Source organism: Apteryx mantelli, chromosome 9 (assembly GCF_036417845.1).
Source record: "Apteryx mantelli isolate bAptMan1 chromosome 9, bAptMan1.hap1, whole genome shotgun sequence".
Classification (NCBI taxonomy): domain Eukaryota; kingdom Metazoa; phylum Chordata; class Aves; order Apterygiformes; family Apterygidae; genus Apteryx; species Apteryx mantelli.
In genome coordinates, this window is record NC_089986.1 from 18,974,903 (window position 1) to 18,991,386 (window position 16,484).

The window sequence follows — 16,484 nt, forward strand, 5'->3', positions numbered from 1 at the left end:
AGGTTTTAAGAGAGGAATGATAAGAGACTGTGGTGAAAGCAACTAAAGGATTAAATAAGCCTCTTTTTTCCTTGTAGTGAATAATGTGCTGAGTCCCTGTCCCGTCCCCCCCCCCCAAAATTCCCAGGCTCTGTTTTAAAGATTCTCCAAAAGGGGAGGGAAGGTTAAGTGTGACCATCTCCATGGTTCATTTTAGCTACTGAAGGAGGAAGATCTTGTGCATGGGGATGAAAATGCTCTGACTTCACAACTTTTTTGTGATGTTGGGCAAGTTATCTGATTTTTTTTCTATGCCTCCATTGTAATTCTGGATCAGATCCATAGGTGATATAGTCCAGTGGCCTGTCTGTATTAATCACCTTTACAAGAGGCTTTGGAGAGTTTTATTTTGCACTGATTTTATGCGGGCTGTCGTTACTGTAATATGCAAGTACCTCCCAGGAGTGCCTTTAAGTACATCATTATGACAAAAGGTACAGTCAACTCTGTGGTGGTCATGTGGGGAATAATTTCTATCTTGAAAGCCTAATATTATTTCTTAACTTTTAGCAGTTTAAGATCCTGCCTGAAATTGAGAGGAATGCCCAGAGTTGTTATGATTGAATGCTAGCTATATAAATATCAAAAAATGCTCCTAATTTTGCTTGGTGTCCATGATATTGCGTGAGAATGAATTCCAAAATATAACTGTATATTGTGTTTTGATCTGTAGTTCTTTGTATAAAATGAGGATGGTAATTTTATCTTTTGTTAATTACTTAAGTTGTACATCTCTTAAGGATTATGTCACATTACATCTTTATATGTTACTTATTTTGAGTTCCAGGTCTTCCTTGGGATGTACATGTGGTGCTTTAATAAAGTGACATTGATCAATGATAAATTATTATTTGACCAATTATGGGATGTTTACTACTTTTAGAACGCTTAGTTAACTTCACAGTGAGCAAGTAGGAAGATAGTAGAAATATCTTCTTAAGGCGAGACATAATTCAGCAAACACTTCAAGATTGTTCTAGAACTAGTAGAAATACTGGGTTTTAGCAATCTCTCTCAGACTTAATTTATCTGATGGCTCACTCTCCTCGATCGTGGATTTGCAGTCTAAGACTTCTCTGTAAGCTGTTTCAACTTGTTAAACTAGCAAAAAGCAATCAGGTTTTGCTTTGTTTGGAGGGAGAAGGGTTGTTGTTTGTTTTTGTTTTGTTTTTACTCCCTCCTGGATTAGCTTTCTGCAAAGACGGATGGGTTTAGTCAGCTCATAGAGGGCTTTAACAAGTTCCAGAACTGGTTCGAGAGTGGAACTTCCCCCTTCTAGCAATGGCAAGTGGTTAATTCAAGTTGTATTGTCTCAAGAAAGCTTATCTTCAGGATGTTATTGAATTTATTAAATGGCTTGGAAAGTTTGAAGCTCTGCTCTAAAAGCATTCCTATATTAAAGAAAGGTTGTTGAGCTTCTGTTCTGGAAAGTCAGACTGATTTGCTGTATGAGAAGGTGGGCCAACCTATGTTGTGAGAAGATGCTAAGTGCTAGCTATTGTTGATTAAGCTCTAGTGTAGATGAAGTTACTTGTTCTAAAAGTCAAACAATTTTGGTTTTGAGAAAACTCTTTATTCCCTAAGTAGATAAATTATCACGTACCTTGTGGGAAATAACTGCAGGTCCTGAATGAAATCAGAGCAGTTGATTGGTATGGTCATGATACGCATGGCATTAAATCCTGAGGCTCACTGTGCAAGGGGGATCACTCTGCTCCCCTGAGGAGGAATTCCTAGGGAGTCGCACTGCAGGAGATGCCCTGTGGTTCAGGTCTGGTTTAAACTGATTTATATTGATGCATGTAAAGTCCTGTTTCTGCCTTCTGCTTGGAAATTGGACATTTCTCTGATCCAACAGAAACCTCAAGCTTCAAAAAAGTAAATATTATTCTGGGACTTAGCCTTGGGACTGGTGCATGACAAAGTCAGGCAAGTGCCCATTCCGGTGCACGGGAGGTTTGAAAAAGTGGAGCTGGGGCAAGAGGGAATGAAACAGCACAAACTTATGTTGGCTTACACTTTTTAGAGCTACACAATTAAAGATCAGAAAGATGACAGAGTTGCAGCTAATCAGAGAAAAATGGCCAGAGGGAATTTTTTTGACATTAGACACCTTAATTGACTGCTTCTGTTTTGTTTTCAACTTCTGTTAACATAGGTAATGAAGGAAGGCATTATGGCATAATCTATTTAAGCTGCTTGGGGTAGGATAGGAAAGGCAGAAGTTTTAGCAATTCCATTTTCTTTTGGAGTATTGTAGAACTGCATCCTTTTTCTATACTGTATTTTAATATATAATTTGTGATAGAAAAAAGTGGCTTTGTAATCATGATCTTTTGTATTAATCCAAATCAAGGGGACTTTTTAAAAATAAATAAAAATAAAAAATCTAAATTATTTATAAGACACTGATACTAGAAGACTAGTACTAATAGGTACTAGAAGACCTTCCTAGTGTTTTTTAAGTGTGAAATGTTAATTATTTCACCTACCATTGAACTTAGTTAGAAGCTGAGAAGAAGAAAGTGAGTGTGTGTGTATGTTTATAGAATTATATTCTGTTTTAATGACTTCTAGAAAATATTTTTTCTAGAACTAATAGAAATTTAGAGTAAGGATGTCTGAAGCATTTGCTGCTGACAAAAGTGAGTGATACCAAAAACTTTTTAATGTCCTTATTATGTGGTTAAAATTTTCCTCCTTTTTAAATCTTATTCATCTCCACATTTTTATTGGTATGTTTTTTTTGATTTATTAGCTTTCTAAAAACTAAAATTTAGCACCTAGGTTTTAGCACTTCTAAACTAAAAAAATCAAATATGCTAGCAATTCTGTCTTGTTTGACCAATCTTAAAACCAGAACTGAAACTCATGCAGTAGTTTGTTGATTTGATGCAGAAGGATCAGAAAGAGCTCCTTGCAGGTCCCACAAAGTAGTAATTTCAGATCTGGAGTATTGCATAGAACTCAACTTCTATAGATACTCAACACTGTGGAAATAATGTTTTGCACTAAAATAACGTCTCTGTATCTCAGCTGCTTAGAAACTCTCCATTATTTTCTCAAACCTCCTCTTAGTACCTTTTTTTTTTTTGGTTACATGCATCTTTCGACAAGGTGAAATGATCTAAAGATCTAAAATATAACTTTGCAGAGCATTTTTAGTACTTCTTTCCCAAGTCATCCTCTAATTATCCTAATCCTGTGATTGATCCTAACACTGCTTACATGTGCTAGAAGCCCGGAAGCTAGGATAGAAATATGGCACAGTAAGTCTCTAGTATGGTGCAAATAACCACGGAGTTGTACATTGACCAAGCTAGCATGGGGTGAATTGGATCAGGCTGGACGATAGCAGTGAAAGGAGGAGTGTGTGTTAGATGCCTAAATAAATCGGGTAATCTTACTAAGCAGATTGCTGGGAACTTGATTTTTGCATCTAATTTTGTAAAGTGGCTCCATTAACTAAAAGGTAATTAACAGTAAACCTGAGATTGGTGGGTATGTATGGAGTAGATGAGCTTCCTTTGAGAGGAATCATTCAGCTCCTGGCTGAGAAGTTGCACAGTATGGCGAAGCCAGTCTAAAGAGTCACTGCCACTGCTGAAACTGCGAGGTCCCATTTTCCCTCCGCCCCTCCTAGGCACTTGCTTCCTTTGCAGTGGCTCTGGTGCACGTTAGACCACTAAACTCACCAGCATGGCAGAAACGAATCCAGCCGGGGGTAAGGGCTGTTGGGTTAGCAAGTTGAATTGGCTCAGAGAAGTGTCCGGTGAACAGAGGAACTAGCGTGAGAAAGGGGGAGCAGTGTCTCTAAGAATGGAGGTGGAAGAATAGGGGGCAGGACCTTCTGCCTCTGGTGTTGAACAGTTAGGTTGGCTTAGCTGCCTTCTGTAATTTAACTCCTAGTTGCAAAGTTTGCAGTTCCTAGTTTGGAGATGAGTTTGTGCTAAAATGAAACCATGGCCTCCATTACCATGCTTCATTCTCTCCATTCACTAAGCTAAATATTCACTAGGGTTAGTAACCTTTGGCAGAAGGCAAGTAACAAACATCTGGTTGATAACATCTTATACTTTTACAGCTGTTTGCTCAGTACATATAGGTCAGATTCTTACTGTTTATTATTCATGTAGCCACGCTGCTATAATCCTTTGAGATTTCACGAACTAAGACAAAATATGACAGTTCATTAGAGTGACCTCTAAGGAAGATAAAAATACCGACAATTCATTCAGCACTTTCACCATTTCCTCTGGGACAGAGATGAGGGCACCATGCTACAGAAAATCTTTTTTAAAGATTTTCAGAATGGAGATCTTAATTATTTTTGGTCACTAAAATCTTGTGGTACTTTTATATGCATTCTGGACAATATACAATAATTATTATATTCTGTCCCATCTAATATCATATTGCATTTCTAGATGAAACAACTTTTTACCCTAAACAGTTGTGTTGTCAGTCACAACAGCTGTAGCCTTCCAGTGAAATGCAACTGCAACCCCTTCTCAATATCAGAAGACTTGAGGATTTACAATTTATGAAACACTTTGAACAATCTCTCTAAATATTTGCTGTTAATCACTGCAATGAACAAAGGGGTGTACTAGCTAGAAGAAAGTGATTTTTGACTCACCAAGACATTTTAGCTGCATTAGACTTCAGGGTTGGAGAGAATGAAAGAGTCTAAACAGAAAGTGTCTAGAGCTGCAGTACCTTCATAGTTTTCTAAACTGTGCAGAACACCACAGACTAGTTTTAGGCCTTTGAGAAGTAATTTGTTAGGCACTGTCTAGATAATTGCCTTTCTTGTTTCATTAATCTGTGATAATTAATGACACAGTGGTACTAGGGAGAAGGACTAAAACAAGTGTAGCATTTTCAAATAATTTCTGTGGGACAAGCAATTGATCTGTTCAGAGAATAATTGAATTGAATAGCTTCATAAAGCACAGGACATTACTGTTAGTAGTAATATCTCAATCATCCTGATCCCAGTCTACGTTAGATTTTGCTTCTAGGATGATGGATGTATTGCTTTACCTCTATTCTTCTGTATTTTCTAAAATGTTATGCATTAATGATTAATTCTTTTTCATGTTGAGGTATAATTAACAAACACTAGCATCCCTGTTGAGATATTACAGCTTGCTCACACTGTATGACATATTTCTTCATTTTGATTTGGAGAATAAAATATGCCATAAAGACTGGATCCACTTGCATGTCAATAGCCATGCTGTCTGTTGCTTTCAGTCTGAACTATCTTTTACTTCACCGTTTTTGATTTGTCCAGCATTGAACTCTGGACATTAAGAAGCAGGAAAAACCTCCAAACTGGCATTCAGATCCATTGTCTCTTCGCAGGGCTTTGTAAACTTCCCAATCAATGCACTTCTCATTATTTTACCCATTTTTTTTAAGTTGACTGAGCTAATATGGTAAAAATAAGGGCAACTTGTTAGATTTCTGGGCCTGTTCAGAATGTGCCTTCACAGTGTTCTTGGACTGAAATGTGATGTATATATGATGTGTTTGAAGAGTGGAAGAGGGCCCTTGCTCAAATAAGGCATCTTCTAGAAAGCATCACATTTCAAGTGCTAGAAATTTATGGTTAAAAAGTTGCATTTAGATTTTTTTTTCTTTCCAAAAAGAGATAATTATTTGTGATGTATATTTAATTGTTATTTGCCTCTTGTACAAACATACTAGTTTTATAATAATACTGTATTAAAGAAACACTATTCATATTCAAATGCTGAGTCCTGAGCAGTTAGACAGCTTGTTTTGGAAAAATCCATGCAAATCTTGTGTCTCTCTTTTTTTTTTTTTAATGAATTATGATCTTTTATTATATTATCAAATCTATTGCACAGTCCTGAAAACTGGGATTTGCTGGATTTAATTTTGAAAAACGCTGGACTGTTTGAGGTAAACCTGCTGCTCTGCCATTTTTTCCTACTGAGAGTAGACTGCATCCTGGATCTTTTAGGATGCTGTTTCAAACTTCAGGAAAATGTCTTGAAAAATTTAGCAAGTCAGCCATTGCTTTTTCTGTACTCAAATAGCTGCAGTCTCATTATGTAGCATTAGCACCACTATATATAGTTATATAGAGGCAAATTTCTAGCTCTTTGCACTAAAAATGCATGATCAAAAAAGCTAATCACTTGATTCTTGTGCTTTAAAATAATTCTCTCATTTTTTTTTTCCATTCCCAAGCTTAACTTTCAAAATCTGGCTTCTCTCTTTGACTTTTTCCCTGGGCAATGTGAAACTGTTACTCTGCTGCTGCTGTTCCCATCTTTGATCAGGCCCCATTTATCTTTCTCCCCAGGAACTGTAGTGCCCACACACTATTACCTCTGGATATTTTTAGGTTTCTTTTGCTACAGAAGTTAACACTCAAAAACTATTAGGTATTGCAATCTAATATGTAAGTCTAATACGTATTGCTGTGTCACTTCTGCTGACTTGTAAATCTAAATGACTGTTCCTAAATAGGTTGCCTGGGGTTGTTTGGTTGATTTGGTGTGGATTTTTTTTCTTCTTCTGTTTTCTTACTGTTGGCCTGCTTACTGTGCTTGTTATTGAATACTGTCGTCTTTTTGCTGTAGGTTTTTTTTTTTTGAATCAGGCTTTTTAGAAAAAAAAAATATATATATATAAATATATATATATTATTCCTTGTATAGAAGATGTCTGGAAAAAAAGCGTTTCTCACAGATACCAGCTGTATCTGAATTACAGTACAGATTTACAAACGATTTAGATGTTTTAAATAGGATGTTTGTAGAATCACAGCCCATAAATCCAAATTTGTAATCCTCATAATATGAAAAGATCTTCAGCCTAAATCTGAAGGGAACTAGATTTTATTTTCTAGGTGTGCCTAGAAGTATCAGAGTCTTCAGCAGAGTGTTATTAACCCAGGAGGATGTTCACTTTCTTTAGTTCTTCACTGTTCAACAGACAATTCACTTTCTTAAATTTGTGGAAAATGCCTTGGCTCACAGGCAACAGGCTATTTTGGCCAGAGCATCTCCATTTGGAGCTTATTTCTTCTGCGTGGAATAAATAAATACTCACTGGATCAGAGAGGGAATGCCACAAGAGGATGGCTGTCAGGATACTTGCCTCATGGCAGGGAAGACTGGTTGCGAGGACAGTCACTGGATAAAATACAGCAGTGGTCCTCGGAGCACAGTCCGGCTATCTCTTTTCTAAAAGTCACTTTCACTCACTGTCTTTGACATAGTAGATTCTTAATTATTACAAACAAAATTGTCCAGCTATGGCAAGCTGGGTTCAATATGCTTCATTTCCTTATCTGAAAGTAGCTGGCAGTCCAGTGATTAAAATTATTCTTGTATGAAATCTGTATTTTAATTCTTCCAGACAAAAGAAAAAATTGGCCCTGGTTGTCCTCATTCTTCAGTGAATACTTGTGTCATCGGGCTATTGAGTGAAAAAGGGATACCTCCTCTCATGTTTTTGAACAACTGAGGTGATGGCTGCTGTTCTTAGCCTGGGGGATATATATATATATGTATGCCTTAGGTGTTCTTTTAGTGTCACATCCCGGATTGTACCCGCTGGGAGGAATTCCTGCTGTGCTCAGCGCTAATGAGACTGACACACACACACTCCTGGGTATAGGCAGGACTTTGGTGCCTAATGAACTTAATTGGCAGTAACTAAAGTACTCCATTATTTAGACAAAATCCTGTTTTAAGTGGCAAAATGTCTTTGTGGAGTTGCCTCATTCTGTTAAAGTTATTAAGTATAATAGTTCAAGTTAGCTCTTAAGTATAATTAGATATGCGAATGAGTTGAATAGTGACAGTCCAGTGATGTGTTTTGGCTGATTTTTTCAAGCTGTGAATAAATTAAATCAGACACACTGTAGAGTTCATGTGGAAAAGCTATCTGTGCAACCAAGAGAATTTCAAATTTAATCTATTTGGGACAGTAAGAGAGAGAATGCATTCCAGCTTCCCCTAAGCAATCGATTGACATCTTAAAACATGCGAAAAATAGTTGCTTATTTTGAAAACTGTCTTTCTCAAATGTTTGGTATCATAGTGTCTTAAGCACTAGCAGTGTTTAACTTACTGACTGGGAATGACTCGCATTCTCAGTCAGTAAGTTTAACACTGCTAGTTTTGTGATTCTGTTTATATATTTTATAAAAATAGCCTAATTGGATCTTCCTGTTATGGTAATGTTACAGTAGACATTTGTGTTGGATGATTTCTCTTAAATATGAGAATTATTAGTGTTGAGAGAAGAAAAAAAAATCATTCAGAGGCTTTTGAGATTTGACATTAGAGGCTTGTTGGCTGAAATCTGTCCCCTGTGTATAAAAAGTTACTCTTGTGTCTTGTCTATGAATCTTAAAAATATAGTAAATTCTAATACTATAATTCTATAAGAGGAATTTTGAGTCATGTCCCAAGGATGCAACTTTTTGTGTATAACATTTATTTTGGCATTTTGCTTTTTTTCTTCTACCCAATATTCTGAGAATTTTTGTGCAACTTAAGCTTACTTTTATAGAAAAAATAAGAGAAGTGTTTTGAGTAGTTTTGAAGGGGTATAGTAAAACATTAGTGTATCAGTGATGGGAAAACTGTTTGACTCATAAAGTATGTACAGGTTATTAGCATGCTGATCCTCTCCTATTTCTGGATAAATAATAAATTGCTCCTTAATAGAAGCTAAATCTTAGTCTGAAAATAAAATCTTCTCCCACGGATTCCCAGCAGAGGGTATGTCTGTATTGCCATTTGATCACTTGTCCCACGAAGCTACTAGCCTGCTCTGCGTGCCCGTTTGCAGCCTCGAGGGCTCTGTTCCCGTCCGGGGAACGGTCCCTAAGGCTCCTGCTATCCGCAGGGCGTTACAGTCGCTGCGGTGTGAGACTCCCTAAAGAAATCAAGGTTTGTAATCGGATATTTCTTGCAAAGAGTTTCAGTAGTCAAAGGAGCTGCTGCCTTTCAGCTGTAAATTAGTGCCACCTTTGCTAAGGTATGGTGCCATCACGACTCCTCTAATGCAGCGGGCTAAGTAAAAGGAGTTAATATCTGTCGTCTTCTGCAGCCCGCTAGTGACACGCAAAGGGAGGTTATGTCCGAAGGGTTCTTTCAAACCCAGCCAGCGGTGCAGAGAACCGAACGCTGAGAGGCAAGCGCAGGTGCGTAGGCTGCGCGCCCAGAGCCGCGCGGCCCGGCAGGGGAGCGACCGTGGCGCTGCCGGCCGCCCGCCCGCGGAGGGCGCGCGCCTGTCCGCGCACCGGCCGCTGCCGCCCCGACCTGCGAGCCGGGCTGAGGGGGCGGGAGCGCGGCGCCCTCCTGCCGCCGCTTCGACGTGTTGCCAGCGTGTGGAGCGGGGAGCCGAGCCGAGCCGCCCCGCCGCGCGGTGCTGCCGCGCCCCGCCGCGCCCCTCGCTCGGGCTGCGATTGCTCACGCCTGGCCTCTGTCCCGCAGGGTAACAAAGGCGGGGGCGGGGCGGGGGCTGCCGCGCCCCCTCCCCCCGGCGGCGCGCACGGGAGCAGCCGGCGCCGCGGCTGAGGCGTCCCGCAAGCGCGGTGCGAGGCGGAGGCGGAGGCGGCGGCGGCGCGGCTCGCAGCTCGCAGCGGCTGAGCGAGCGGGCGGGGAGATGCTCGCTCCTGCCCTCCTCGGCGCCTGGGCCGCGGCCCCGGCGGCGGGAGGGCGCGCCGCGGGCGGACGCGGCGGTGCTCTCCGCCCGCAGCGAGGACCGAGGCGGTGAACTTTGCCCGGGGCGTTAGGTGAGTCGCCGGTCCCGGAGCCGCGCCGGCGGCGAAGCGGGGCGTTGGTGTGGCGTGTTTGCAACTTGGGAGATGCTGCACAGCAGATGACGACGCCGGCGTTTTTCCGGGCGGGACCGCACTGTGTGTCGCCCGGTACGATGCTCTGCAGCCTCCGCGCCTCGCGCTGCATTGTCGTGAGGGCCGGGCATTGTCCGCGGGGCGCCCCGCGGGCGCGGCGGCACCGCTGGCGGCGGTTGGGGCGTAACGGCTGCTGCGGGGGGAGGGGCGGCGCGGCACGGCGCGGCAGGAGACCGTTAGCGGGCGCGAGCAGCGCCTTCTGCTCGGGTTCGGTTAAGAAATAGGCACTGGGAATGCCCAGGCTGCCTGCAGGTTCCTCTGTCTCCGCTTCTGAGTACATGCTTTACCGCAGTACTTTCAGTGGTTTTTAATTTTTTTATTCGAGTTTCTTAGCGTTTCATAAAAACTGGAAGGTTGGGGTCCGATCAGAATTATTACAACGATTACTACTACAATAGAAACAATAATAAAATCACACGAAATAATCATCAAGGCTTTGAGCTGGAAAACTCTTAATAAGGATTTGATTCAGGAAAAAAAAGAAACGGATGTCTCTTCTGTAACAAGGTTGTTTCAATCTCATAGCTAGTGGTAGCAGTGAAGAGGTAACCGTCTCATTTCTAAATGGAAAAAAGTCTAGTAAGGATTAACTTGTGTTTGATAGGTTGCATTTTTAATTATACTGCTTCAAAGATCTTGTTTTTATTTACTTAGCTTATTTTGAAAGTACTTGATATACATGACCTAGAAGGAAGGGAGTATTTACAAAATTAGATCAGTTAAATAAAATATACAGAAAACTGTCTTGGGCACCAGACTAAATTTCAATAAATGACCTGAAAATTTAAAGATCACATTTGTGAGTGCCTGTCAAAAATTTATAAAAGTTGTTGAAATTATTTTTTATCTTTTCTGTGGAATATTCTTGCACATAAAAAATAAGGTAATTTCCCAGGTTAATAATTCTGTTTGCTTCCTGAACAAGATCTATTGGCTGACTTAAAGTGTCTGTATCTGAGTAAAGTCTATGGCAATTGATCTATTTTTGCATAAGAAAAGCGATTTGATAGTTACTCGCTAATAGCATGTGGAGGAAAGAAGCAATGGTTTTCAACTGGTTGACTTGAATGCTATGGGAGTGACATGTTTGAATCTCATGTTAAAATACATAATACAGACTAACACAATATTTGCAGTAAATCTCTTCTTTTTTTTTGTTATTATATTTTTAAATTCTATGAATTTACATGACATTTTCCATTTATTGCTGTGGAGGGGAAAGGGAGGCCAACTCTAGACTACCCCAGTCTCCCAACAGGCTCCCTGAGGAAGGATCCCAGAATAGGATCAAATTGAAATCTTTGGATGGGAATTGTCTTGTAATGCAACTTCATAATGAACTTAATTTCAATAAAATAAGGCTTTTCTTTAATGCAGTACATAACTTTTACTGAGTCCTGATCCTGTAATTCAGTCCAGGGGGGACATGTTCTGTTCTGTTCTAATTGTGAGTACCACAATATATACAGGTACAAATTTGTACAGGAGTCATTTTGGAGGACTGGGGTTTTAGGATGTAAGCTTCTCAAGACACAGGACTGCTGTATGTCTATATTACTATAATAGAAGTAGTAAGACATGTCTCTATTTATTTATTTATTTATTTATACCATTTTCTGCCTTTCCTTTTGATGTACTTTTTTTGCTTGGCGTATGGTTTGATAGGCATTTCTTCTGGCAATAGTGCCAGTTTAAGTTGGTTCTGGCCACTTCACAGATGCTCTTACATTGTCCTTTGCTTTGTGCCAGAATAGCTGTGTATGTGGCTGCTTGTGTGGCTAGCAGTAGCATGTGGCTACAATGGATGTAGTTCATTGGATCAGGGAACAGATTCGGCTAGAAAATACCCCTGTCGTTTGCCCTCGCAAAAGGCAAAGACAGCAAGTTCACTGCCCAGCCATACAAGCAGCTGTGCTGGCTTGGGGGCTGGACCAAGCATTGGTGATGAGGTTGGCTAAAAATGAGTTTTAGTGGCAGTGCTGCTGAATATCTGACCAGGGCCTCAGGGGGGTTTCAGCTTGAGATCTGAAAAGCCCTGGGAGTTCATTTTGTATTTGAAGAGATCTGCTAAAATGACTAAGACAACAACATTGATTATCAATAGGCCTAGATTTGGTATTTTGAGACTCATGCAACTTATACCAGCTATAAATTTGTCTCAGATTGAACAGCAAAAGACTGAAAACTTACTGTAAGGCTGAAGTACGTTGAAATACAATCTGCTCCATTTTGTTTTTTTTTCTTTTCTACAGATATCTTTAATTTCATATATTTTTGTATATGTATATATATATATTTGCTCCTACAGACCATGGAATACTTAAAATTATGTTTGTAGCCTAGTAAGTTTGTGCAATAAGCAAATGAGGAAATATATTGGAAAATATACATGCATGTTAATATCCAGTTTTTCTGTATGCTTTATAATATTGTGTCCTGATTTCTGAGCTCAGTTAATGTTTTAGTTTAATAGAGGAGTGTGAGGAAACATCATATATGTTATTGCAAAATGCCCTAATGAACTTCAAATATTTCATAACTCAGAACCATTTTCTTTGTCATTACAAGCAGGCCAGTAGGCTATGTTATTTAAATTTTAAATGACTGTTTGTTGGTACACTCTAAGAAGTCTTCCAGGTTGTAATTAATACATGGATGTTTGTTTCAGAGCTTTGAATACTAAATACAAATCACCAAATCTTCCCTAGTGTTTTGTCTAAAAATTCAGAGACTTTTTGTTGACATACTTATTGTGTGTATTACCCCAGCTGGTTGATTTGTGCTTCCCATCAGCTATGGTTTCCTTCAAACTAGCTGTGACAGATGCTATAGATTTCCAGATTGACATTGTTTCTGATTATCTTTGCAACTAAGCTGCAGACCTGACAGACTTGCACAAAAAAAAAAAATCACTAAAACCCCTTTAGCTCCATACTCTTACAGGAGTTCATGCTGTTTGTGTGAAGTCAAGGTATTTAGGATGCAGCATACAGACTTAAAATAAATCTTGTGGGATATTTAGTTACTATGTGCATGTGAACGTACATGTACATAAAGATGAATAACTTTGTTCTATGACTGACTGCTTGAAGCTAAAAATCATGTAATGGAATTATTCCTTGTGCTTGCAAATAAAAATCTTTTTCAAATGCCAGAAAGCATAATAGTTACATAGCGATTATGTTTTTCTAAATAGGAAAGAATAGCAACATTGGTTGCTCTCTGAGACAGTAACAGTGGTGACTGAGGATGGTAAAATAATTTGTCTACAAGGAAAGTGCTTTTGTTCTAAGAGAAGCATACATATGTCCACTGACAGATCCTGATTTTCAATATGCATAAGTGATGAGCATGCTCAGTTTGTGGTGTTTTCATACATCTTACAGATAAAACCTCTAACAGAAAGTTTAAGCAAGTTTCTTTCCTATGTGCTCAGTTTTCCATAGGTAAAATGGGAATAATGACACTGACTCCTTTGTACTTCAAAAGTACTGCTGGGAAATACTAAATAAGAATTGAATGTTACTGTACAAATCATCCTATTTGGATCTGTCTATCCTGACCTTTTCCATCCATGTGATAAAATTACTGTTGACTAGGAAGCTGATAGGTCCCATTGTGTTCAGCTTCTCACTGTATGTAGTGCTGTTTTTCTGTGAAACATGAATCAATATAATTTTTCAGTCCCCGTATGATGGGCATTTTTAAGAGCTGGTGTTTGTGAGGAATCTGATCTTGTTTAAAGCCTTCAGAACTACTATGTGATTTTATATATATATATAAAAAACTACCTTGGTCATATTTCACTACTTTGAGTACAGAAATCTGTTGAATATTTTTTAGATTATCTACAGAGAGTGTGACATTTACTTCCTTTCTCTATACTGTTCTATAAATAAGCCCTGAAGAGGTCATTTCAGCTAGTGCTTGCTGTTTTGTAATACTACTTTGCCTCCAAAACTTCAGAAATTACCAGCTCTTCAGCAAAAAGACATGAACTAACCTCCAAAATTTGGTGTAAAATTTGGTGTAAAATACAGCTAGTCATCTTAGCAAACAAGTGCCTGCTCTCTGTGCTGGTTCTAGTGGAAGCGGCTGTTTCCAGTTGGTGGCCAACAGCCTGGAGTTCTTAACCTGGTGGGACTGGTGGTGGCCAACTCCAGGCATGGACTCACGTCAGCGTTGGGTGGCAGTCGCATTCTGCCGAACTGGACCGCAGCGATGCGGGGCCATGGGTGGGACAGGCAATATTCTTGGAAGTTGGACTTAGCTTTGCTTACAGAAGAAATAACAGTGACCCCAATGATATAGTCTGCAAAATGTGTTTCTTCAGGTTGGGGCATCTATGTGATATATCTGGAAATGCATTAACTTTTTGTGGCAACTAAGTGAACCAATTATGTTTGCTGTGAAGGGAGATGGAAATGTGGTGTTTCTACTGCTAAATATTTGCAGCAGTTGGGGTCACATGAATACCTGGACTATGACACTATCTCTGAAAAAATAAAAACAAAGGGGAAGGAATATTTTGTTCATAATTGGTTAAACTGTGATTCCTATTTGTTCAACTGCTGGCACAGACCTAGAATGGCTGTTCTTACGATGGAAAATTTAGTCATTCTTTCTTTCTCTGGTGGATAAGAGGGGCCTCACTCATAAAAAATAGAAACTGGTCGCTTTCCATCCTATCTTTGTTTAAAAGTCTACACATTCACGTATATATCTACCTGTAAAGAAATTAAAAAGGAGAGGAAAGGGCATAGAAACATTTCTTCAAAGACTTGATCAACTTTTAATGTCATTTTGACACTTCTACTGCCAGCTGAGGATTTATGGAAGGATTAAGAGATGAAATAAGATCTGTATCACTCACACGAAACTCTAGCCAGAAAGACTTTTAAACATATGTTGTATTTAAACTGCTGTCTTTTTAAAATTCAGATCAAGTAATTTGAACAACCCTGTATTTATGTAACTTGCAATGCATCAAACACACTAAAGTTGCCCTATAAATAATGGTGACCTTACATGTTTATCCAGGTAGCCTTGCAAACGAAGGCACAGTGCAGCAGTAGTTCTTAATCAGTTTTTCCGATGCTACTACAGTAAGTTGTTGGTGGTTGTGTGTATCTTTGGCCATAGGTTATTAAGCAACAGCTTTCTGTGTGTGTATTTGTGTGTGTATGTATACATAGGTATGTATTTTAAAAATTATTGCCAGTGAAAGTAGATTGTGATCTACATGCCACATGTTGAAAAAGGAACCAGCTGTGTGCACAGTGATTTATTTGGGACAGTGGGTATACATGCGTATGTTTAACTGTACACTAGCAGTGATAAATACACAGTACAGTAAATCTTACATGACCTGATCTTACACTTTGAGTTCTTGGAGGCTAGAAAGTGTTACTGAAGATGACTGTGTGATGCAGCCCAGTGAATAAGAGAACTTTGAGCTAAATGCTAAAATTTCAAAATTTTACTGTACTTTCCATGCCACCTTATAAACATGTTGTAGGCACCAGAGAAAGTAATGCATTTCTTTTCCCTCGTTAAAAAAGAGACAAGAAGAGATGGCCTGAGAGCTGATCTCAGAGGAAAAGGGGTCAAAAGTTTCAGCTGCAGCAGCAAAGAGGAAAATTTCTGCAGCAGCAAAGAGGAAAATTCCTACAGCAATACCTGGGAAGTGACAGACAACATCAGTTGCCACAACAAAATGCAATGAGAGGGATACTAGGTTTTGATGAGAATATGCAAGCAGAACTTGGGAAATCCTAAGCTGAACTTACTGAAAAAGTAGAAAAAGGAAAAAAGTGACAAGCCAGTTTAGAGAACTATTTTGAGCTAACAATGTGAATGCAGTGTATGTAAATCATGAATTACTGTGATCTTGCTTACTCTGTCACTGCCTCAAGAAAGGTATTTCATACTAGTGTAAAGATTTACTGTGGGGTTGGTTTTGTGAGTGTGCATTTGTATAAACTTTTTTCTAGGTAAGTTAGGTGACTGAATAAATATGATAACCGATTGGGAAATAGAGGATTATTCAGTATTTTTAGCAAAGTTTTTAAGATGTTCTCAGATGCGGATCTGCCTTTTGGAAAATTAAATTAATATTTAGTAGTATTGTTACTTCAGACATCAAAGGAATTTGTACAGAACATTAGAATATCCTTGTCTCAAATTTTTAATATTTCTAATACCTACTTTTTTTTTAATAAAGGTAAGATACTGCATGTCTTTTTTTTTTTTTTTACACTTTATTTCTGTGCTGTAGCTAATGAAGATTGTTGTTGTTGTTAAGTATTCTTTTTGTCCCAGTTGTGTTGCTTCTGCTTGGTAGAAACAGAGAAATTATATTGTTGAATTAATGACCTCAGAGTTACGGCAGAACATAGCTATGCTAAGTGAAAAAATGACCATGGTTCAGGACCGAGTGAAAGGAGAAAAGCAGGCAGTGAAGGAGAACAACTTATATCAGCAAAGACCAGGGAACAGAAGTGTCTGCTACCACTGAGTCAGCTTGGGTCCG

The 16,484-nt window shown here is 39.2% G+C and overlaps 1 protein-coding gene across 7 annotated transcripts in view; it reads left to right on the top strand.

Moving 5' to 3' along the window:
• The window catches only part of TFDP2 (transcription factor Dp-2), a 66,667-nt gene that overhangs the window by 21,311 nt on the left and 28,872 nt on the right, over positions 1-16,484 (top strand). Inside the window, exon 1 of one of the 7 annotated variants that reach the window (XM_067301871.1) lies at positions 9,667-9,832. The exons of 5 other annotated variants lie outside the window; for them this stretch is intronic. Coding sequence is in view for 1 of the 2 variants with exons in the window: in XM_067301870.1 (XP_067157971.1) it covers positions 9,919-9,967 (49 nt within the window). In the remaining variant the exon portion in view is untranslated. Of the gene's footprint in view, positions 1-9,666; positions 9,833-9,889; positions 9,968-16,484 lie in introns of those variants that run through there. One more of the 7 variants, XM_067301870.1, reaches the window with a different exon arrangement.